This window comes from Hippocampus bargibanti, linkage group LG15 (assembly GCF_051943395.1).
Source record: "Hippocampus bargibanti isolate YZ-2025 linkage group LG15, ASM5194339v1, whole genome shotgun sequence".
In the NCBI taxonomy this organism is placed as follows: Eukaryota; Metazoa; Chordata; class Actinopteri; order Syngnathiformes; family Syngnathidae; genus Hippocampus; species Hippocampus bargibanti.
The window spans coordinates 9855919-9879698 of NC_142748.1; the positions used below are offsets into that span (position 1 = coordinate 9855919).

Consider the following 23780-nt stretch of genomic DNA (forward strand, 5'->3'; position numbering starts at 1 on the left):
ATCGTTTCTTCACTCTTTTTAAAGAGTGTAGCGTTTTTTCAGAGTATATCGTTTTATTCAGATTATATTATATGTTATGAATCGAGATTTATATCCATTTTTGTGTTGTTTTGTTTGTCGTTATGCTATTGTCAATTCATTTCACTGAAGGATGATTTGCAATTCACGATTATGGGCGTGCATTGATTAAACCGCCTCTGTAATGACAAGAAAATTGAATGTAATCCACATTTAATCTCATGTCATTTCAGAAATCATTATAACAATCCCAAAGCAGCGATATTCTACTTTGGTTCTTCTGTTTTTTTTTTTTTTTTAGAATCTTATCTTTCTTGATAAAATGCAAAAAGTTTCCCTCTATTTTCCTGAGGATCAATATCTGCTCTTTGCAGAGATAACACGTGTGTCAACCATAAAACGAGCACATTTCCTATTGATTCCGCCCCGGGGGAGGCGAGATTAGTGTCAATGTGTCTGAATTTGGGTCAGGCGCAAACGTCCTCCAATCACCGGACGCTTGGTGGTGTGGCGTTCAGGTGCACGCGCCGCACTGTACTTCGCGCGCGCTCTTTCCACAACGCGGCTGCGTGGCGCGGACGCTGCACCGGAGGACCACCGCCTTTGCGACATCACTGCACAACACAACGCCGAACGATACACATCACGCGAGAAGAAAAAAAAAACCACGGCAGTGCGCGTCAGACAGCTCGAAGTATCACGGCCGCGAGAGGAGCGCAAGGAGCGGCAACCGCATCCTCAGCATCCTCGCCCGTGCGTGTTTTCGCCTATTTTGCCAGATTGGTGATCTTTTTGACCGTCGGACATTGTTTGTTGCTTCTCGCGACGGTTTTGAAACGGACCGAGATGCTCGTTGGTCGACGTTCATGAGGGGCAACAAGCTCGGCCTCATCATCGTCATTCCAAGACCTGCAGGTAAGATTTATTTTCATTTTAATCGCCTTTTTGCTTGGATGCTAAACTAGAATAGAGTGTGTTCCTTCGATTATGATGTAAGATAATATCTCAATTCACGAGTTTGGATTTTTTTGTTCTCCCGATGGTGGCTATAAATAGCCTCGTTTCCACGACCAGACTCGATTTCAGAACCACGGAGAGCACCCCTAAACCCAAATTAGCATGAAAAATCCACCCCAATTTTCTTCTGGGTGGGTTTAAAGTGGGTGTTTTTTTATTCAAGGCTGTTTACGTTTCTGGCGTCCATTTTAGGGATGGTGCATGATTCGCTCATCGGTCATGGAACATGAAATATGGATTGGTGTATTAACATGAGATATGAGAATATGCTTTTTCGGCGTTTTTGTTGTTTTTACGCGGGCAGGAGCAACACATATTTGAAATTGTTGATCATCATTTTCGTTACAGCCATCTTTTGCTGTGTGTGTGTGTGTGACGAAATCAGTCCGGCGCTACAGCAGAGTCCAGTCGATGTTGCCTGCTAGTTAGCTTTAGGGAAAACCAGCAGAATAAGAAGCAAATTCATAAATTCATTTTTGGCCACATCAACACAATTTTCTTGGAATAAACACAAAATATTTGCTGGGAAAAAAGCACTTATGGGTACCAAGAGGTGTATTTTTGGCCCATTTTTAACTCATTCGCTGCCTTTCCTGAATACATTCGGGAATAGCATTTGCCTTTTGGTCATCCGCCCCCATTTCAAACTCAGATAACTCCAGACACATATAATTTAGGAATTAACAGTTTTTTTCTGATGAAAGAATTGAGTCTGAGGTTTCTAACGCTGTATTGAATGTTGATGTAATCCCAAAACTCAATATTCTGTGGGTCCTGGAATTCGAGTGAGAATGACAAAAACCCTGGCACTGGAGTGGACACATTTTTGCACATTGTCTGCCAGTCAATGAATTAAGAACTGTTTTTGATGTTGTAGGATAACGTCTGGCAGCGAATGAATTAAGAATGGCAGCATTAGGAAATATTGCAGTATAGGGCAACTTGTGGGGTACAAAGTCGGGTGGGTAAACATCCCAAGATGATGCATAGAAAGTGTTTTTGCGTCCATTTCAAACGCAAGCAATGCTGCAAGGGGGCTAATCTTCAAATTTGTCTGACCGTCTTTTGGCAGATCGCAAGCCGAGCGCCGCCGCCGAGGCCTCCCCGCCGAGCTCTTCCGTCGTCCCCTCGCCGCCGTCGCCATGGGAACCGTGCTGTCCCTGTCGCCCGGCTACCGCAAGGCGGCCCTGTTCGAGGACGGGCCGGCCGCGGCGGGCCACTACACGGCGGTGCAAAACAGCAAGAACGCCAAAGACAAGGGCCTGAAACGCCACTCGCTCATCAACGTGTTGCCGTGGAAACGCATGGCGGCGGCGTCGGCCAAGAAGAAGGCGTCCAAGAAGGTGCAGCCCAACGCCGCCTACCAGAGCCACGTCAGCCACCTGAACGGCGAGAACCTGAAGAAGTCGCAATCCTGCGCCAACCTGTCGTCCTTCGCGCAGGAACAGGGCACGCCGGCGCGCAACAAGGCGTCCGACGACGGCGACGCCGACGCCTCGGCCAAAAAGGTCGCCGTCGCCGCCGGCGTGCCCGGGACGCCCAAGCGGGTGATCGTCCAGGCGTCCACCAGCGAGCTGCTGCGCTGCCTGGGCGACTTCCTGTGCCGGCGCTGCTACCGCCTCAAGCACCTGTCGCCCGGCGAGCCGGTGCTGTGGCTGCGCGGCGTGGACCGCTCGCTCCTGCTGCAGGGATGGCAGGACCAGGGCTTCATCACGCCCACCAACGTGGTCTTCGTCTACATGCTGTGCCGCGACGTGGTCTCCTCGGAGGTGGGCGGCGAGCACGAGCTGCAGGCCGTGCTGCTCACCTGCCTCTACCTGTCCTACTCCTACATGGGCAACGAGATCTCCTACCCGCTCAAGCCCTTCCTGGTGGAGAGCTCCAAGGAGGCCTTCTGGGACCGCTGCCTGTCCATCATCGACCTGATGAGCGCCAAGATGCTGCAGATCAACTCGGACCCGCATTACTTCACGCGGGTCTTCGCCGACCTCAAGAACGAGAGCCACAAGGAGGAGGAGCGCGGACGCCTGCTCATCGGCCTGGACCGGTGAGAACTTTTACACACACAAAAAAAATAACAACGCATTTCAACATTATTTCACTCATTCACTTCCGGGCAATGTGCAAAACTGCGGCCACTCCAGCGCCAGGGTTTTTGTCACTGTCACTCGAACCCCGGGACGCACGTGATATCGAGTTTTAGGACCGATGCAGCGTTAGAAATCTTAATTCTCTTTCATTTAAATAGTTAATTCCTAAACGATACCAGCCTGGAGTTATTTGAGCTTGAAATGGGGGCAGATGTACAAAATACGAAATAGCTAGCTAGCTATTTGCTATCATCCAACTTACAACCGAGTTCCATTCCGACCAGTAAGTCGAGCAGGTCGTGAGTCGGATGTTACCTGTATTTGCTATCTATTAGCTAACTGGCTGGCTATCTAGCTATCTATCTATTAGCTGGCTGGGGTATCTAGTTAGCTATCTGTCTAACTATCTATTAGCTAGGTATTAGCTAGTTAGCAGAAGAAAGAACTAACCTGCACTCAAGTTAGCGCTTGAACAACAGCTGACGCTACAACAAAGCGCTAACATGGACAAAAGGCAAATACTGCCCCCTCGTGGAAGGGAAAAAACATGGCCAGAGGTCTGACCAATGCTTTGTCTGCACCCATACAAGAAAAAACAAAACCTGGATAAATTCGGGCATGGCAGCGAATGATCGGGTCGGTTTTAAAAGCGACATCCCTCCCCCCGTCGTGTGCCCCTGCAGGAGGGCCATCGCCTGACTGGAGCTGGTCGTCACGCCACGGCGCTGAAAGTCCTTAGCCCCGCCCCCCTTACGCTGGACTTTTGATGAATCTTGGACGGAACGTCAGCTACAGCGTTGAGGTTTGGGACTTTTTTTGGGGGGGGGGGGCATTTTTCTCTCGTACTGGACAAAGCGGGGGAAACGCTAGGACACAACTTTCTCTTATTTTGAAATAGGACAACGTTAGTGGGTGTTTTCACAGCTGCGTGGAGCTTATTTATTGCTTTTTATTGATCTGCACATCTGGAACAAGCTCATTTTCGTTGCTCATCATTCAAGATGATTAGATTTGGACACTTTTTGCACGCGGTTTACTAGTCTTCTATTTTTTGGGAGGGGGTCTACATTCGTGTTGATTTTTAGCTCTGCCTGCTGACATTTTTTTAGCGTGCTCATCGTCCAGCGTGAACAGTGCCATATTCTCAATTTCCTCCTCTCTGACTTTTAAGCGCTCACGATGCTATCGGCGAAGATTCAAACGTCTACGTTTTGTCTCATTTTTTTGGTGCGGAATGAAGATGGCTTCTGGGGATTATTTATCACGGACCGATCTGACCGGCGCCAACGCAACAATCCGAATGAAACAAATAACAACAGGAATAAGTTAAAATATTTGACTGCCGCTGTTAAATTTCACACGTATTTTACTTCTGACAGCCACGACGGCTTAGAAGGGGTGATCCCATTTTGAGATCCATTACAAAATGTGCTTGATAGCAGAAATAGTGCTAAGGAGGCTTTTATGCGCATAATCCCAAAGTAATACGTCACAAGTGAGTTCTAACAGCTGAGTTTTAATCTTCTAAATCAGGGGTGTCATGTTTAATCCCCGTCACATATGACATATAGAGCGCACAACAAATGATTAATTAACTAGTTTTCAAATCTGAAGTCAAGAATAATGACTGTTATTGTGGTTTACATCCAAAAATAGAAACTTTTGGATAGGATTTTAGCAAGCGTGATGGAATTTCACAAGTTTGATTTGCTTTAGCGGGCCGAAAAAAATAATGTGGCGGCCCGGATTTGGCCCACGGGCCTTGACTTTGACACCTGTGTTCTAAATCCTTCCCTGTTTGACTTTTGGGGGAGGGGGGTTATTTTTTGTGGTGTGTGTGGTACCTCAAAGGGGGGTAGAAGGTTATCTTTGTTCCTCAAGAGTCGGTCGTGAACAAAGAAAACGCATCTTTTAACTTCACTTCATTGAGTTAGCTAGAAAAAATGGGGGGGGGGTCAAAAATGCTAATTTTTTTGTGTCTACTGTTGCGTACGTTGTAAATAAATGACGGTGGGTAAGACGAGGTCGTGTGCGAGTATGTGTGCGAATGTGTTTGTACAGTTTGCGTGGAAACAAAGATGGTGCGGGGTTGTGGGTGGCGGTGGGGGGGGGGGGGGTGCTTCAAGGTTCTTGATTGTTATTAAAACAATACTTTTTTTCCAAATATAATGAACATTAAAAAAAAGCTGTTGCTGTTCCAGATTTCTTTTGACTTATTTTCATTTATTTTTGTACTGTGATCAATATAAATCCAAATAAAACGCACTGATTGTTCCAGACGCTAGCGTGTTTTGTGTGTTAAAAAGTTAGCACACTTAGCTTGGGGGGGAGGGGGAGGCGGTTGGGGGTTGAAATCTATGCCTGCTGGGAGGCAAAAGGACACCGAGGCCAGTTACTGAGTCAGCGGTCCCAAGCGCTAACCAGTCCTCACCGGGAGCCAATTAGAGGCGCCCTCGGTGACAACCGCCAGAGTGCTGTTGTCATGGCAATGACAATCGGGCGGATGGGGAGTTTGGGGGGGGGGGGGGGTTATGGTGACCGTGTCACTTCGTTAAGACTTCAGTCATTCATCGTCGGCCATTTCCTGTACACACACACACACATGTTCAAATTGACTGAAAAAAGACATTTGTACACAAGATGGCCAAGTACTGCATGTACTGTTTATTCATCGCTATGAGAATATGACAAAAGGATATCAAACGAGGCACAATGTGACCGCACGTCAATACCAACGAATAAATAACGGGCAACGACGGAATTTTTGGCGGCTACTTGGCAACATGGCGGTTTCATTTCAAGTACAGGTTCAGGTGGCACCTCCGCGCTTTGAGCGCCGCAGTTCGGGTGTTTTAGCGTCACGTCGGACCAACTGGGAGTGATGCGGAAAATACAACGGAGAATTGAAGTTCCTTCGTCATCGTTATGAACGGACATATGTATGCTAGGATGGGCAAGTTATATATTCCAAAAAAAATATGTAAATTAAATTGCGGGCGTGGTCAACACAGCCCGAATAACAAGTAAAAAAAACGCATTTGGCATGGATAACCATTAATAATTAACATTATTTTAAATCCTTCACTCACATAATAGTTATTCTTGGATTGACAACAAAATGAGAACAATATTGCACAAAGTAAAAAAGAAAAAAGGGGGCGTGGTCAGGGAAGAACATCACTTTGGTGGACAATTCCATACAAAATAAAATAAAACACCCAGAACAGACAAACCATCCATTCATCACCTTTCCAGTCCGCCGAGGGCATCGTCATCGTTGGCGCCGCCCGCCACTCAGTGCCACTCAGCGCCACTCAGTTAGCAGGGACGGCTAGCACGTAGCCGGCGCGGCTCTTGGTGAAGTCGGGCTGCGATTGGTTGATCTTGGGCTCCACCACCACCGTGCACTTGCGACCTTTCATGCTGCAGTGGATGGGACTGTTGACGTTCACCTGCAGCTTCCTGCGCTCGCTGTCAACACATGGAGACAGTGGTTATTTGTAAAATGGGGATGTTTTTTTTAATAAAAATAAAAGCAGCTCGCTAGCTAGCCAAAACAACAAACCGGGAACAAGTCGTCACATGATGACAGCGACATGTTTGTTACGCAATCACAACAAGTCACTGAAATAAGTCATGAACATAAACACTTCTGCCCACATAGCACGCCTCCGCATGCAGCTTCGGTCGAAACCGAGGGGGGAAAAGTCGGCGCCGGTTGCCACGGCAACCTCCCCAAACCATACTCCATCCATCTGTCATGGCCGCCAGCCAAAAGTACTTTGCGATTGCGTGGGCGTGTCTTGCCGAAACGCCAGAAGCACGCTGGGTTCTCAAACTAGAAAATCCATTTTTTTTCCCGTCCCTTTCACCGATGGGCCTGCGCGAGACGCCCGTAGCTCGCTTGGCTCCAAGGCCGATCAAAAGGTTATCATCCCCGTGTAGGATTAACGGCGCTGTTTCCGGATTATGCGGGAGTTTGATCAATACGTAGCTAATTAGCATGCACGTTTTAGATAGCGCAGTTCTGACAAAAGGGCAACGTGAAGGAGAAAAAATGCTAATGAGATTCACGTGTTTGTGCTGGGCCAGCCAGCACAAATTTTGTGTTTTCGGCTAATTTAGCTAGCAGTGTCATCGCGATTTTGAATTATGCGTGACATCATCATATTAGCAAGTCCAAATAAGCCATATGGCACCAGCGCCCTTCTTTTGTCCGTCAGGAGCCTCGCTAGAGGATCAAAAGATCGACTTTCGCTCCCGGTGGAATACATTAATTTAATCAATAACGCTTTCTGACAGCTTCTTAGCTGCAGGCTATCTGCCAAGAGATTTTTTTTCTTGTTATTTGCCCGGAAACGTATTTAGCTGCGATCGTTTCCATTTCGGTAATTCCCAACATGGCAGTGGATTATTCACAAGACGCAATATGTCGGCGGGAGGGGAATAAATTCACAGTTCCTGTACTTTCACGTATTGTGCTACTTTTTAGTTCAGGAACTATTTGATGAGAATAAAATGATTTTTTTTAAATTGCGCAATTCCTTGCAGAGGGGGGCAAACAGCAGCAGGTGCTGTTTTTTTTGGGATGAGCATCATTGGCTCATTATGTTATTCATGCATCACGGGGGGCGCGCTCACGTGTTGCCTCCATATGTCTGCCGTGACTTCAGTCACGTTTAAACAATCGTCGGTCCGAAGAGGCTCATACTAATACGCCGACGTACGCCCAATCGGGTGAATGGCGTCCGCCATTAACATCTGTTGCCGGGAATCGGCACATGCCGCGCTTATAAAAAACGCGCCACCTTAGCGGATGAGTGGGAAGTGAGGCGGAACCGGAAACGAAGAAAAAGAGGTGGCACGGGTCTCCAGAGGGGGGACGGTGGCATTCCGCAGATGGCGGAAGGCGGTGGGGGCGTGGAATGAGCGTTGACGACAAAACAGCTTTGCTCTAAGAATACCCATGCTAGCTTAATGCTAACACAGGATGGAAAACGACATTGGCTGGCTAGCAATTAGCAATGACATTCATCATGATGCTATATTTTTTAATCCAGTGCAAAAAAAGTACTCTTTTTGCATTTTATCAGGTGAATCTTCTTCATCCAATCACAATAACACCTACAGATGATTTTTTTTAATTGATTAAAAGAAAATCTGTGCACTGAAGGTCATCAAAGGAGACCTTTGGCGAGGATTTACAGTACATCGTCCCCGTCTGCAACCATGCAGGCGGGTGACGAGGTGTGTGTCAATGGATCGCTCACTGATCCGACAAACATGGAAGCAGCTGTCGCTATGGCAACTGCATCCGCAGCGCCCCAGAAAAGGAAACGTGAAGGAAAACAAAAGAGCGGACGGGAATGTCAGGTGGAAGGCAGAGGGTGAGGGAAGAAAGGGAATCAGGAGGGAGGGAGGAAGAAAAGGGGGATGGGTAAAAAGGGGCAGTGAGGGTGCGGTATGGATTAGGGAAAAAGGGGGGTTGAGGAAAGGGGGGGGGAGATAATTTGAGACGAATGGGGGTGAAAGTAAAGAGGGGAGAAGGAGGAGTACGCGGTTTGCCTCTGTCAGGACAAAAACAATTTGATTCAGCACAAAGTGTGGCGACCTTGGCGAGGAAAGCGCATCAGCGTCCTGATGCTTCAGTGCACGCTGTTCTTTTGCAACATGCACAGAGAAAAAATATATATAAGGGGAGGGGGGAGCTTGTATTCTAAAAATAGTCACCAGCAACAGCGGCTTTAAATATTTCATCTCTTCCTCAGCAAGAAAAGTGGGGAGGGTGTAAGAAGAGGGTGTAAGTAGAATTAAATTTTTAAACATAGGGTCTGGAGGTCGTGGTCGTCAGTCGAGCCGGTTGTAAGTCGGATGTTACCTGTATTGTATAACAAAACGCCATGAATCAGTTATCGCCGCGAATATTTAGTTTTCAGAGAGGATAAAAATGCCTAAAAAAAAGATTCTTCGCGATTGACCAAAACACAACTTTGCTAAACAGGAAACTGACCTCTTAAAGTGGCTGAGAAGGGCGCCAACCAGCTCGCCGATGCGACTCTCGTTGGCGGGCACCAGACCCTGCAGGCATACCACCAGATCGCGGCTGTCCTTGGTATGGAAAACCACCAGCTGGTCCTTACCCGGTGACACGCTCATGCCCGTCACCTGCCACGCATCACAACGGATGTCAATCAAAAATGATAAAGAGGGCAAAATGGCCGAAAAAAGACAGCTTTGGCACTTTGTGTTATGCTGATGGTGACTACGCAGTCGGGAAGGAGAAACAAATCCATCAAAGTCAAAGCTGATCAAGATTTATTGAACCAACGCCCGGCCGGGGGGGGGGCTTCAATTGTTCTTTTAATCAAAACGCAGCAGGACCAGAACAATTAGTTTGACTTTTATGTATCTTTAAAGACCTTGGCAGCGAACGAAGATAAGCAGCTTCGACCTTCTGCGGTCTTGATGTGCTTCATCTTGCTTCTAATTTTGTGCAAATTGGCTTTTTCGGATAGAGGTGGGCACCCAAAACCAACCCCTTTTGCACACCCCCTGTTCACATTTATCACATTTTGTAGGTTGAAATGCCAAGCGGCGTGAAGCTCACGGCCCATCCACTAAATCATTTTTCATCTGCATAATGAAGCCTCCGCTGCCCCTCGTCTGACCCGCCGCCATCTGTTCGATTGTCTAATGTGTAAACAAAACAAAAAAAATATGTTTTTTTCACTTGACTTCTAAACTAAAATGGCCGCAGAGCAGCTACAGGAACGTGAAAGGTAGAAAAAAAGGAAGTGGAGGAGATGAATGGCACTCTTCAGGAAACAGAAGGTGGAAGAGAAGCGCCGCCGCACATCAGCTGATCCGCTGCTGTCGCCATGACGACGCCGTCTCCTGGGAAGTCGGCATGACAACGCGCGGGGAAGGGAGCCGATGCGTCGCAGAAAAAAAAAGTTCCAAAGTCGCGCACCATGCAGACATGTTGCGCAACGGGTGTCATTTTTAGCACAGTTGTCCTAATTCAGGCCATCCCTCGAATCTCAAGGTTGGGATGACTATGTCACGTGATCCGAAGAAGCCTCTTTTTTAGCTTTCCGAGTGGCCTAAATCTGCCATCAGGATGACAAGTGGTGAAATAAAAGCCTCTTACGTTGTACAGCGGGATGCTCTTCATGGGTTTGTACTGCTTGAGGGGGTCCATCTTGTACAGGTGGCGATCGGTGATGAGCACCACTCGGTCCTCGGCCTTGTGGAAGTGGTTGATCTGGAAACGAGGCAAGCAGGATTGTCATTAAAGTTGTAAAATAAGGCGGCAGAGGATGCGGCGGCGTATTTGGCTGCCACCTTGCGTACGTTGCACGCAAACAAAACCCGCATGAATTTGTCCCTGCGCTGCAACTCGCTGGAGACCAAAGTGAAGGACGCCGTGCTGTCAGGGCTATCTCGTTTCTGGGAAGAAAAAAAGAACACGAGACGAGAAAGACTGCAATTTTTCAGTTTCCTAATCGCAAAATAAACAGACTCCTAACGCCGTTAGCAAGTGAATGCTAACGATCTTTAGCCTTTATTTTTTTAGCGCTATAACCGGGTTTGGATGTGCAACTATTTACCAGGTAGTTTCCTTCCCAGGCCCTTTGTAGTCCCAAATCGACTCTGTGGCCCTTGAGGGCCTCCAGGCAGGCTACCTTGGCCCTCACCTGAAGAGTCTCCTCGGGATTCAAGCCCTTGATCAGCGTCCATGCCCACCACCTGCACAAGCCAAAGAAAATGATGGGTAGAGGCAAGAAAGAAAAATACAAACGCCTTACTGCAGAGGAGAAATCGACCCTAGTCGACTCTTCTCGGTGTACAAAAATACAAACAATTCCCAGTGTTAGTAGAAGGAAACATGTTTCAAAGGGGGCGCATCTGGATGAGAAAACGAGACCCGAGGCCTTGTTCGTCTCTAGTGGTTTACGGGTCAACTCCGTGGTTGCTCGCTGTGGAAAAACACCGGCTGAGAAGCCACATTGGAGCTCAACCAGAGTGTACGCTACTGTACTCAAGCACCACAAGACAAGACAAAATCTTTAAAAATAAGCTATTTGAGGAGAAAAACAAATATTATGATGGCAAATGCTAAGTGAGGCAGATCCTCGTACCTGTTGTAGATGCTCCTGAGCGAATCCTCAAACTTGCGCAGCACTTTGGGCGGCGTTGGCCACTTGACGTGGCGGCCGCGGTCTTTCATGGAGCGCACGTTGGAGAAGCGGCGCTTCAACTCGTGGATGTATGATTTGACCTTGTAGTGACGGTAAGCCCTCAGGATCACCAGGGCGGCGCGCATGCGGCGGTAACGGATGCGGGCGATGGTGCCCCTCCATACCTGGAGATGACGCCAACCAGGAAAAACAATAACTCCTCAAGATGATATAATAGCTACATGGTCTATTTTCACAATTTAATGGTTTATTCTACAACACGGATGCCCATTTATCACATTTTACATATAAGAAGACATAAAGGGCAATGTCTATCCTGGCGAGAGAAAAAAAGCGCACACCTTCTGCAGGAACACGACGATCTTCTGGAGCATCTGGGAGCGCTGCTCCTCCAGGCTAAAAAGCGTACGGGGCGTACGCACAAAGACTTTGGTCTTCCCGTAGGCCACGTCGTCGTCAAATCGGCAGCCTTGCAGGAGCCTCTTGACCGCCTCTTTGTCCGAGGGAAGGTCGTGGTTGGGCCACGTGAACTCCGAGATCATTTTGTACCTGCAGGGGGAGGAAGTACGTTTCGGAAGATTGTAACGACCGACGCAGGGATGCATCTGGGGAATTAAAAAAGGGGGTCGGATGGCCCCATTGTGTCTGAAAAAGGGGCCAAATTCAAAAATTGATGGGGCCTGATTGAACTAGATAGCCGACGTATACAAAACTCATTGAAATAAACCAAAATACAGGCAACATCCGATTTACGACCAGCTGTACTTACGACCATGACCTCCAGACCCTATTTTTAAAATTTTAATTCTACTCCTGGAACCGCAACGCGCCAGCAGGCCGGCAACGTGTACGACAATTTTGGCCAGCCAGCATCTCACGCTAGCACAGCAATCGACTGTGTGATGGCACAAGAGAGGGGGAGTTTGCGAGTCTCGATTCAACATTTTGAATGAATTTCGACTTTCGACTGTTTGGTCGGAACGGAACTTGGCCGTAAGTCGGATGCTACCTGTATATTCATGAGAGCATATTTATAAATTGGCATCTATTTTTCTAATATGTCAACAACCAATTTTAAAATAATGTATTGATCCATCAAATAAACATTTTCTATTTTCTTTAGTTACTACACAATCAATCCCATGCTACTTTAATAGGTTCTGTTTAGTACCTCTGCAGGAATCTCGGGTACGTCTGTCTGTAGGCGAAGCCGGCGCGGCGTACTCGTACGTTCTCCAGAAGGCCCAAGTACTCCACCTGGTGGCGGCAACGCTCGTGCTCAAAAATCAGCGGCGACTTAACGTCGTTGGGCTTGATGCAGCGGACATAGTAGGGCTCCTGCAAAGAACGGTCCAAGTAAGACGAAGGCGCTGTGGCGGGCAATAGAGCTCTCCTTTTCCACACGCTAAGGCATTGTTGAGTCATCACCTTGCTAGCCAGGTTCTCGACCAATGAGATCATGGAGTTTTTGAAGAGCGTGGCGGCGGTGAGCGGCCGCTTGGTGACCTCCGTGATGCTCAGTTTGCCCTCGGGCCACATGGCCTTTAGCACGGGGTTGGAACTGGACACGTCAAAACAAAAACAAAAAACGGAACATCCTCAATGGTGGGGTGAAGGTGCAAGGGGGATAAGGTAACACACCTGTTGTAGAGCAGCCTTTTGAAGTCCTGAAACAGAGTGTCTTTGTTCTTGTCGATGAAACCCACCACGGAGTAGCTACGAGACGGGAGAGTGGTAAGAAGCACAACACACACACATCACTTGTACAAGTTAATCCTATTAAGTGAGTCCAGCTAAAGGGTAGCGGGCGTGCTCTGGTGGCACTAAGTAGCTTTGGGATCAATCAAGATTGACACCCCCCCCCCCTCACACCCCCTCCGTCTTCCATCATCACCCCCAAGAGGAGACTCTTAACCGGCGCAAATGGGCTGTAGGCGAGTGTGTTAAAGAGGGCTTAGCATGTGTGATTTATTCATTTGAACAGTACCCGATGGCTTTCGGGGTTGTCATCGAGACGTGGTGATGTCATTTTGACGCTTTTTTGGAGGGGGGGGGGGGGGTGAATGTCCATCTGTGAAAGGAGTCATCATGTTCGGTGGAGTACTCACACCACATCACCAGCGTAGTGTCGGATGCGAAAGTCTCGGTCAAACTCCAAACTCTTGTCAGTCGGTGAAAGCTGCACAAAGACCACAGAGATGTTTTGTTTTTATTCATGGTTGAAGCACGGCGCCATGACAGTTTACTGTATGTTCCATTATTATATTCAACTAAAAAAGTGTTCCTGAAAGAAGCTCATAAAAAAAATGTATCCTTATGATTATTATTATTATCTGCAACTGGCGGCAATATTGTCATTGGTGGCCATGACAACAAAAATATCATTTACAGGTAACATCCAACTTACGAACGAGTTCTGTTACGACCAAAGGGTCGTAGGTCGAAATGGTTGTAAGCCGAAATCCATTCGAAATGTTGAATAGAGACTCAGAGGTTAAATGACACACAACCCCCCTCCCCCTGGTGCCATCACACGGTCGATTGCTGTGCGAATTAAAATGTTAAAAAATAGGGTCTGGCGGTCATGGTCGTAAGTCCAGCAAGTCTATATGAACATTCATATGTATGTTGCGAGCGAAATCGCCAGAGAAAGGGAACCATAAAGTCTACGTCATTAAAGTTTGTCTACTTGCGGTTTACAAGGTGCACACTGTCCATTATTAGTTTGCTTATTTATTGTATGTCTTGTCAAACATATAGTACTAATGTGGATTGTTGTTTTCAATGACTTAGTTTTCGCGGTGTTCCACAATAAACGTTTGTGACATCAGTAAGAAGCATCATCCTTTGACCGGGGTAGATACATTACTATTATTATTATTTTAAAAAATGATATAATTGCCCTGATTTTGAATGAATGAACGCATGAGCAAATAGACAATTCGACATCTTCAAGGCAGAAAATTGTTGTTGTTTTTATAAAATATCAATCAGCCTGACGGTTGGGTAGTAGTTGGTGACCTCAGAGGTCATCTAAGCTTCCCTGTACGCTTCCAAATGTCTCATCCTTAACCCGAGAAGCCTTTTGACAAGCCAGAGAGCATCTCAGGACTGTACTGAAAGCTAAATCCCGCCTTGGCGGATGACCTTCCTGACAAGCAGATGTTGACCAAGCTCTTCATCTGCAGCTGCATCACCCCATCCCCATCTAATGACGTCATCATTTTCTATCACGTTCTGTTCCTGACATATGTCGCCCTCCAGTGTCCATTTAGAAGATGGTCCAAAGACGTTTTTCAAATGATTACATGACACGATTTGATTAAAAAAGGGTCTGGGGGCACCTTGCGGCTAGTGTAATGGGCGTGCTTGGCCAGCTTGCCGTTGAGTCCCTCCAGGAAGAGCTCGTCTGTGACTTTTCCCACGTTCATGCAGGCTTCGTCCAGCACGGAGATGATGCCCTTGTGCTGCTGCTCCACCAGGTCCACAATGATCTGATTGTTGAAGTAGTCGATCTGTCGAGGGGGGGGGGGGGGGGGGGGGGGGTGATGTCAAAGGTGTTCGCAACTACAGAAGTTACCCGTTGAGCGTCTGAACGGCGCCTACGTGTTTCCACGGGATGCCTTCGCGCTGGTACTCCTCCTGCTCCTGCTTCAACACCAGCTGGATGAAAAGCTGCTGTAGTTTCTCGTTGCAGTAGTTGATGCAGAACTGCTCAAAGCTGAAAGCAAAAGATAAACAAACAAAATGGAGGAAGGAACCACATGTGCGGGGGCATGGAATTACGGGGCATGTCGAACCTGTTGTTCTGGAAAATCTCAAAACCGTAAATATCCAGAACCCCGATGACCGTGTTCTTCCCGTGGACCCTGGCGTCGTAGTTTTTCACCTCAATGATGTCGTTGATGCGCCCCACGATCCAACAGAAGAGTCGCTCGTACATGGCCTGAATGTGATGACACGTGAGCGGCGATTGGAGGGGGAAAAAAAGGGGACGTAGAGGTCGGTGGGTCATCACCTTGGCGAGGGCGTCACGCCCGTAACCGGCCTCTTGCGCCGTGTGCTGCTTCTCGATGACGTCGCGGCCCGTGGCCACCGTGCGGAAGAGAAGCGCCTTCTCCACGTTGTCCTGTACGCTGGACAGCAGCTCGGCCATCACCGATACCAGTTTGGTGGTCTCGATCAACGTCACGTCACCGTCCACGCCGAACGTCAAGTTGCCCTGAGAAACAGAGACTTTCGGGTCAGCGCAGCGGCGAAATAACCACACGGACAAATGAAAGCGGGGCATGGTAATGGTTACTATTTATATATTATACTAGCTAACGATTTGCTATCTATTTGATAGCTATTACTATATATTTTCTTATTTGTATTTATTCTTTTATTTTATATTATTTTTATCTTTCCATATTTTGTCTATACTTATGTATTATTATTTAGTATTTTATGTTATATTTTTTATATTTACTCTATTTTTTACGATATACATATATATTCTTTTGTTATTATTTATTATTTTATTAGTTTTATATTTTCAATTTTTTTACTATATTTCTTTATTATTTATTCTTGTATGTTATATTTTATTATATTTTCTATATTTTTTCTATATTTATTTATTATTATTTATAGTTTTATGTTAGATTTTATTATACGTATTTACTATTTTATACTATATATATTTATTATTATTATTATTTCTGATGTTATTTTATATTATTTTTATATTTTCTATATTTTGTATATATTTATGTATTACTATCTATTATGTTACTTCCGGGTTGAGTGAACGTTGGCGCGTGTGGCTGCCGCTGCTCACCCGCAGAAAAAATATCCTGTGACTGTAAAGTGTCCTAGAGAGTTTTGAAAGGCGCTTCTAAATGAAATGTATTATTATTATTATTATTATTATTATTATTATTATTATTATTATTATTATTAGATATCTAGCTAGATAGAGCTGTCTAGCTAGCTATCTATTGTTTATCTATTAGCTAGCTAGCTAACTTTCTATCTATTTCAGTTCTTCCGGGTTGAGTGAACGCTGGCGCATGTGGTTGCCACTGCTCACCCACAGAAAAACGTATTCTGTGACTGTAAAGTGACCTTGAGTGGTTTAAAAGTGGCTTCTAAATGAAATGTATTCTTCTTCTTCTTCTTCTTCTTATTATTATTATTATTATTATTATTATTATTATTATTATTATTATTATTATTATTATTACCAGGTGCAAGATGGTGGCCAGGATCTTGTAAACCGTGAGGACCTCATCCCCCGTGAAGCCGATCACTTTCATGGCGTCAGCCACGGCTTTGAAATCACCTCCGTCGTTGATGGACGACTGCGGACAGAAAGCAGAAATGGATCATGTGATGAACTAGATGGGCTTTATAGAGATATTTTCGTGTCACGCTCGATGGTAGAAATAACGACTCTAATGTCAATTTACTAAATCTTGAATTTTACAAACTGGTAGCAGAACATGTGTTTATGATAGAGATTAGAGAATAAGAAGTTAGCATATTTAAAAGTTTCATGCTGTTGTATGCTTAGTCAACACTTGTGACTCAATACACAATTGAAGCACGGACAACTTGGGGTCAATCAGGTCAACGGACACAGCAAGTTAAACGGTCAGCTTCACAGGAGTAATTTAGGACTTCAAACTCCTTATCACAGGAAGAGGTCATTAGCCAGGTTACAAACTTCATGGGAAACGCAATGTTTTATTACTTAGAGCTGTTGGTGCTCAGAAGGTCCAGAGACGTGGTGTTATAATCAAGAAAACTATGTTTTACTAATGTATCACTTTAATTGGCATGTATTCTCAATAAATAGCATGGCGGACGGGCGCAGAATTCAGACGTGTGTCATGGGTGACTGCGTTTCCTGCCGGCAGTAGGGACAATCTTTCTGGGTCCGAGTCTCTGTCCACAGTGTCTGACTGTCATATCTCTGACAGCTTACCTTGAGCTGACCACCCACTTTGATGTAGTTGTAGCTTCTGGGGTCCCTTTGAATGTGCAGAGAACGTAGCAGAGCATCGGGAGCTCCTCTCAGCAGCTTGCCAACGCAAAACACACACACAAATATTCATGATTGATGCGATATACGCAACCGCATCACGTCAATCCTCGCCTCAAATTTTTACCTGATAGAATGAGTGAAAGCTCCTTTCTCCTTCTTGCTGAAAAATCACCCTTGACTGGCAAGCGGAAAAAAAACATAGTATAGCATTTATTGTCGCCATGACAACCCCCCACCCCCGATATGTCCTTACCTTCTCAAGCAGGTAGTTGTTAATATGGCCGCCGATGGGGTCTCCCTTGAAGTCAAAATTGATGTCCATGTACTTCCCGAATCGACTGGAGTTGTCGTTGCGGTTGGTTTTGGCGTTCCCGAACGCCTCCAGGACGCAGTTGGACTTGAGCAGCATGTTCTTCACCCTGCGTACACAAAGTCCGCGACATGTTAGCTCGCTTTAGGATGGATAAATATACGCAAAATGGCTTACCGTTCCACTTCAGCTCTTTGGTTGGGGTTGGTGATAGCAGCGATGTACTGCATGATGTACTTGCTGGCTTCCGTCTTGCCGGCTCCGCTTTCCCCTGCAAGAAAAGTTCATGCGGCCACTTGTGGTATCTCTCACCGCTCACTTGGGACACCAGATGACTCACCGTAACGACAACAAAGGAGATTTTTCCGAAGTGTCTTTAAATACGCATTTATATTAGGAGTCTATAATTTCACTTCATCTGGCTGCCCAATGGAACGAGCGGATTTAAAGAAATAAAAGCAATTCCCTCTATGACCACTGGGCGTCGCTCAATCCCCGTTTTGGCAGCTGACTTTTTTAAAATATTTTTTAAATATATATCATATTCAAGGGTCATGTGAATGGTTATTTGGCTGCAGAGTAGTTCAGGTTGTCCTCCACGGCTTTTACCTGAGATGACGATACAGGTGTCTTTGTTGCGCCTCTTCATGGCTTTATAGGCTGCATCAGCGATGGCGAAGAGATGCGGCGGCCTCTCGTACAGCTCGCGGCCTTTATATTGCTCCACCACGTCGCGCCCGTAGATGTTCATGGCGCGGTAAGGGTTGACCGAAACCACCACCTCACCGATGTAACTGTAGATTCGGCCCTTCTCGAACCTGACGGGAAAAACAAAAAACATTGACGAGGCAATTTCTATTCAAATTTCAAATCATAAAGACATTGCTCCAAAAAAGCCTCCTGGATCCTCCATTATGTGAAAAAAAATCTGCTTTTTTCCTCCTCCTTGTCCTCGCTCTCCTCCAGACAACCGATTGACCTCCTTCCATTTCCTTCCTCTTCCAAAAAAAGCAATCGGATTCCGTCTGGTCGCCGCAGGAGAAGAAGAATGGCCTCCTTCTTCACCGCTGCCCTCCCCTGACAAACAAACTGAGTTGGGAGGCGGGTGGTTACGAAGACGTCCTTACAGGCGCGTGTGAAGTTGGTCACCGGAGGATTTCAAGTCATCCATGTTAGAAAAGAAAGCAGCTAATTTGGTCATGATGTTCAGGGAGCCAACATGAGTGGCGTGCCACAACACCTCCTTGTCGGCCGGAGCTGAACAGGAGCATTGTTTGACAACACGCGCCCTCATTCAAAGCTCCATTGTGGCCTGGCTTGCCACCAGGACTCTGCCGTGCACCACCCCATTGTTCCGGGGGGTCCATCTGAGGTCTTTGGAACCATTTAAAACTGCACCGTGTTGCTCAGTCTTCATTATTGTTTGGTATGGAGGGAACAAAAGCGTCAAACATGGATGGATAAACTCAAAAGGGTAAAAATTGGACAGAATCTGAGTAGAAGCCATCAACAAGCTTTGAAGTGTGTCTCCTTTTTTGTGTGGGAGGCAATGGGGGAGGAGGAGAGTGGTGAGAAAATGTCATAAATGACTGGAGCTCCTCCCAAAAGTTGACCATAAAAAAGATCCGCCAGAGCCAAACTGCAGCGTGTGGTTCAGTGTGCGCGTTCTTGTCTTTCTATCTTGGTGAAATACAACCATTTTGGCCTCTCCATATAAGGGGGAGGGGAAAAAAGTTTACAGATGAGCTTTGTTTGACCTATTACGACAACCGTTGGGGCTCAGTTGAAACACGCTATGGTCTTAGCATGGTGGCTTCTTATGGCTCCCAAACGCTTGACATCATCTGTTGTTCTTTTTTTGTAATGATTGGCGTGCATTCGTCGCGCACGTGTGCCGATGGTTTCACTCTCAGGGTCATGTCAGGCATTATAAAGGGAGAGGAGATAATCTGCGTGTGTTCCATTTCATCACAGTCGCTCCTGTTTGAAGTGATTGGGGAGTGGGGGGGGGTTGCTTAAGCTCATCTGTGCCCACCCGAGCGACACGTGATGGCCGACATCTCCAGCTTTGCTTGAACTGGCTCGACCAGGTAGAGGAAGGACACTGTCAGCGGCTTTAACAATCTTCCTGGATGATGCGAAAGCCGCCATTGAAACAGAGATTGGGGAAGAGAGGGGGAAAAAAACAAAATGAAAGCTTCCAAAATGAGTAAGTGACTCATGGACCTGTATGGGGGGAAAAAAGACTATAGATGCCAATCAACAGTGACGCTCACGGAAGACGATAGCGGGCATTTGCTGAGTCAGCAGATCATGTCAAGAACCACAAGATGGCCTCGGTGAAGATGCGTCGCACTGTCTCACCCCCATGACATCTGGATTTGGGCCTGTTTTGCTGTGACAACAATCCTCCCATCGCCAATCATTAACTAAAGCTATCATTCAGAGTACAGTGATACGTATGCTTTAGCTAACAAACTTTTCGCCTTACAAACATTACATTCGCGAGAATATAATCTTGGCATACTAACTAGTTTTCGGGAAACACACTGAGCGCCACAATGGCTGGCGGACTACTTTTCCACACCCACTTTCTTTGAAAGGTAAATAAAACAACTTTATTATACAGTACAGTTTATTTCTTTAATTACAATACAATAGCACACTTATTATACCTAAAATAAAGTATATTTTTGTGTAGTTTTAAGGCTTATTTAGTAGAAAATTATGTTTCATGGGGACCAGGAAACGGATTATTCTCCTTTTTAATGGTTTCCTATGGGGAATTAATGTTTGGAAGACACACTTTTCGCCTTACACACACTTTTTGGGAACCAATTAAATTCGTAAGCTTAGGTAGCACTGTACTTTAAAAAAATCCCCTGTAAATGTCAAAATTTGGGACCAAAATTGACCGAAATGTGCACCTCGGCGCAGTTTTAACAAGTGACGTAATAGAAGCCAGTTGGTCTCTTGTCAATGTTTTTGTGTAAAATGTGAGACGTCTGCGAGAGCTGCTCCACTTATGCAAAATGAGGAAAGGGGGTCGGGGGGCTGCAGAATCACACAACACGAGCACGCCGAGTGTTTACATAAGAACGGTAATGTGGTTCCGATTACGCAGGCTCGTATGGAAATTCTTGCGGCGAGACTGGACGATCGCAGGCGAACGGGCCCGCCGGGCAAGAATCCGTCTGTTGTGGAGCGCAGGCAGGAAATCTGCAACCGGCAACCTTTGCCAGGGAGAATATTCCCAAATTCCGATTTTATCAAGCAGGTCCAAACTCTGGTATATAGAAAGTCGCCTGCGCAAGCTATCCAATGTGGATTTTATTGCCGGGGAGGCCCAAAGGGCAAAGTCAACATGGCTGCTCTCGCTGATAAGAACGGGAACAAAAGACCAAACCTCGCCCGTGACATGTGGATGGACGTTGATTGCACCGCGGAGGATGAACAGGAAAGACAAAGGTCATTTCAGACTTGACAGATTTGTATCAAAATGTCTTCACAGGCTACGAAAAATAAGAACATCTCCATCCACATCGTCAATCACACGCCAAAGCAACAGGTGGCCTCCACTGCCAATGCATTCCTGCAAAGGAACAGACTATACAGTATTTGTAATAATTTTGTTACACGGGGAAAAATGGAGGGAGTGGGGGGTTGTTTAACATCGACATTAAATCCCAAGAGGGGCTAAGGGGGATTTGGGAAATTAAACTTTTCTATTCACCCGCCCCTATCGCCCTAAAAATAAAATATGGCTATATTAAGCCTTACTTTTAAGAGAGCAAAAAAATGGGAGTTCGCATGGGAGTACGTCACGCCCAAGCGTCACGAAAAAAAAATTGATTTCGGTCCAAGGTGCAAAACCCCACCCATGTCGGGCGACTACTTTGATCACTCGGAGCAGAACGACGATAAAAAAGGAAGTTGGTGCTGAAAACAAGTGAGAGGAAACTCTTGAAACCCAAGGAGCATGATGCCTGCCTGGGTTTTGCCTTGCCTTCCTCTATTTATGTCAACTCTCCACGGTTCAAAGGTCAAACCACTCGGCGCTCTCAAGTGGGCCGCGAGCGATCCCAAAAATGTCATTCGACTGGAAGAGCAAGTGAGAGTCGGTTGTGGAAACCTCGCATGTTGTCGGTTGGCGGAGAATACTTGTGCCAGATGCAACTGGCCCCGCCCTCTTCCCCGGGACCTTCCTGCGAGACTAAAACAAACAGGCGATCCTGTAATTATTTGCTTTGCGGGCCGATGCCATATAAAGACATTCAGAGTCACGACCAATCAGGAACGAGAACTCTTATCCCGCCGACCATCTGTCCCAAGGGAGCAGGCACCGCTGCACCCGTGCAAACCGTTTTCCAAAGCACAACGGCGGGCCTGGAAGTGATGGCGAAGGCTCGGGTGTGAGCCAAAACTGGTATCCGAGTCTACTTCCTGTCGAGATTGTCACCGGAGCTGAACCACTGAGCCGTTGTGGGATAAAATAAAACAGACGTGCCCTCTGGGTCCGTCGCATACATGCTGGGAATATGGAGGGGGGGATGAGGTGGGGAAAAGGAAAACGCTCGCGCTTGGTGACGCCCTCAGCGAATAACAATCCGCACACGCCATCTCCGGACCGAGCTGAGGGGAAAACAAGCAGACAGAAACTGGCAAGAGGCGGAAAAGTGAGGCCCAGCGTTGGGCTGCTAGCCGTCTGGCTACTGTGCGCGCTTGCCTGGGAAAACACTCCCAATCTCTACTTCGTACATCAACTGGGACTGTATAAATACGCACAATGTTTCCCGTAATTTGGTTGTCCGCATTTATCAATAAAAGTGTCAGTCTGTTTTTTTATATGCAAAAAAGTAAACATTTATTTATTTTCAGTTCATTTTGAAGCATGAGTTAAGCGAAAAGTAACCTTGAGCGCTTTGAAAGGCATGTATTATTATGATTCTAAAAGAAAATCATAACTAAGGGTTATTCTGCTGCTGTCACATGATTCAAATCAGCAATCAAAGCCATTTGGTCAAGCTGTCAATCATAAATACCCCCTTATGACGCGAGACTAGAAAGGTCGCTCCTCTATGACGTCACATTGACAACCGGACCTCCCCTCAATAGAAGTTTTGGTGGGTTTACGTTGGCTGGAGCACCTGTTGAAAGGTCGCTCCTATATGACGTCACAGTATCAGCTGGACCCCCACCCCCCTTCATGATAGTTTTGGCGTGCTTATGTTGTCTGGAGCACCTGTTGTAGTCAAGAAAAAAAATGAAGGCTGCTCACCTGAGCTTTAGATTGGCCACGAAGTCCTGCATGGACACGTTGTCCAGAAGTACAAAGTCAGCCATGCCGAACTCGAGGCTCTCGTGTTCGGCCATCGTTTCGCCTTGAGGATTCCTTCTCAAAACTCCGACGTCGTGTCCAGGTGTGGAGTCTCAACTCCTCCTCCTTCTGCACCTCCTCCTGCTGCTCCTCACTGCTCGACGCCAACTTTTCTTTCACTCATTTCCGACGTGGTTCCCAAAGTTTTTGTTTCACGTTCGATGTCCACGGACGTGTTCATGTCAGGTTTACAATTGCATCCTTGTCCCGTCACTGGCACAGTCGGACAAACTGTCCCTCCTCGTTTGAGTCCGGACACTCTCGCAGCCAATAGGAAGGCAGCTTACTCACCTCGAGCCACGCCCCTTACATGAAGGCAGGCGTTTTTTTCTTTTATAAAGCACCGTTCCCAAGTCTACGCTTCATTCTTTGTCGATGACTGAGAAGTGGACCGCGCCGATGTGGGAGGAGGAATGTGGGGGCTGCAAACACGTTTGCCCGTAACCATACAAGGAAAAAAAGGGATTTTCCTTCAGATTTGCGGTCATCAGCTGGATGGGGAAAACTACAAAAAAAGGAAAAAGTACTGTACTTAATCGGCAACAAACTTGTTGCGTCAACTCATCGCTGGTGTGGTTGCGCCCTCTGGCGGACATCTGACGAAAATACTCCAATGACAATAAACAAAGCGTTCTCGAGTTTTGGACGTTTTATTTGTGTTTAATTCAATCTTTTGCATAGTATATCCTCTGAAAATTGGACTGCGGCAATAAAAATTATTTGAAATGGGAGTCAG

General features: G+C 46.5%; 2 protein-coding genes across 3 annotated transcripts; one reads left to right on the forward strand and one right to left on the reverse strand.

The window, feature by feature from the left end:
- Positions 1-518: 518 nt before the first annotated feature.
- On the forward strand, positions 519-5371 carry cdk5r1b (cyclin dependent kinase 5, regulatory subunit 1b (p35)). 2 transcript variants are annotated; one of them, XM_089016119.1, is made up of 3 exons: positions 521-933; positions 2108-3082; positions 3809-5371. In XM_089016119.1, the coding sequence occupies exons 2-3, from the start codon at positions 2178-2180 to the stop codon at positions 3822-3824; spliced, it is 921 nt and encodes a 306-aa protein (XP_088872245.1). In that variant the 5' UTR covers positions 521-933; positions 2108-2177; the 3' UTR covers positions 3825-5371. The 2 variants fall into 2 exon arrangements, with proteins under 2 accessions (XP_088872246.1, XP_088872245.1); XM_089016120.1 differs by lacking the exon at positions 3809-5371 and having other exon boundaries at positions 519-933; positions 2108-3086.
- A 395-nt stretch (positions 5372-5766) lies between these two features.
- Positions 5767-23263, reverse strand: myo1d (myosin 1D). Its single transcript, XM_089015014.1, has 22 exons — positions 22946-23263; positions 18277-18485; positions 17845-17938; positions 17611-17776; positions 17482-17535; positions 17298-17393; positions 16555-16671; positions 15345-15548; positions 15127-15272; positions 14933-15047; positions 14671-14841; positions 13435-13505; positions 12968-13042; positions 12755-12887; positions 12498-12664; positions 11668-11875; positions 11267-11490; positions 10736-10874; positions 10470-10574; positions 10276-10389; positions 9136-9290; positions 5767-6596 (listed from the first exon to the last, which is right to left on the reverse strand). The coding sequence occupies exons 1-22, from the start codon at positions 23038-23040 to the stop codon at positions 6440-6442; spliced, it is 3015 nt and encodes a 1004-aa protein (XP_088871140.1). The 5' UTR covers positions 23041-23263; the 3' UTR covers positions 5767-6439.
- Positions 23264-23780: the final 517 nt, after the last annotated feature.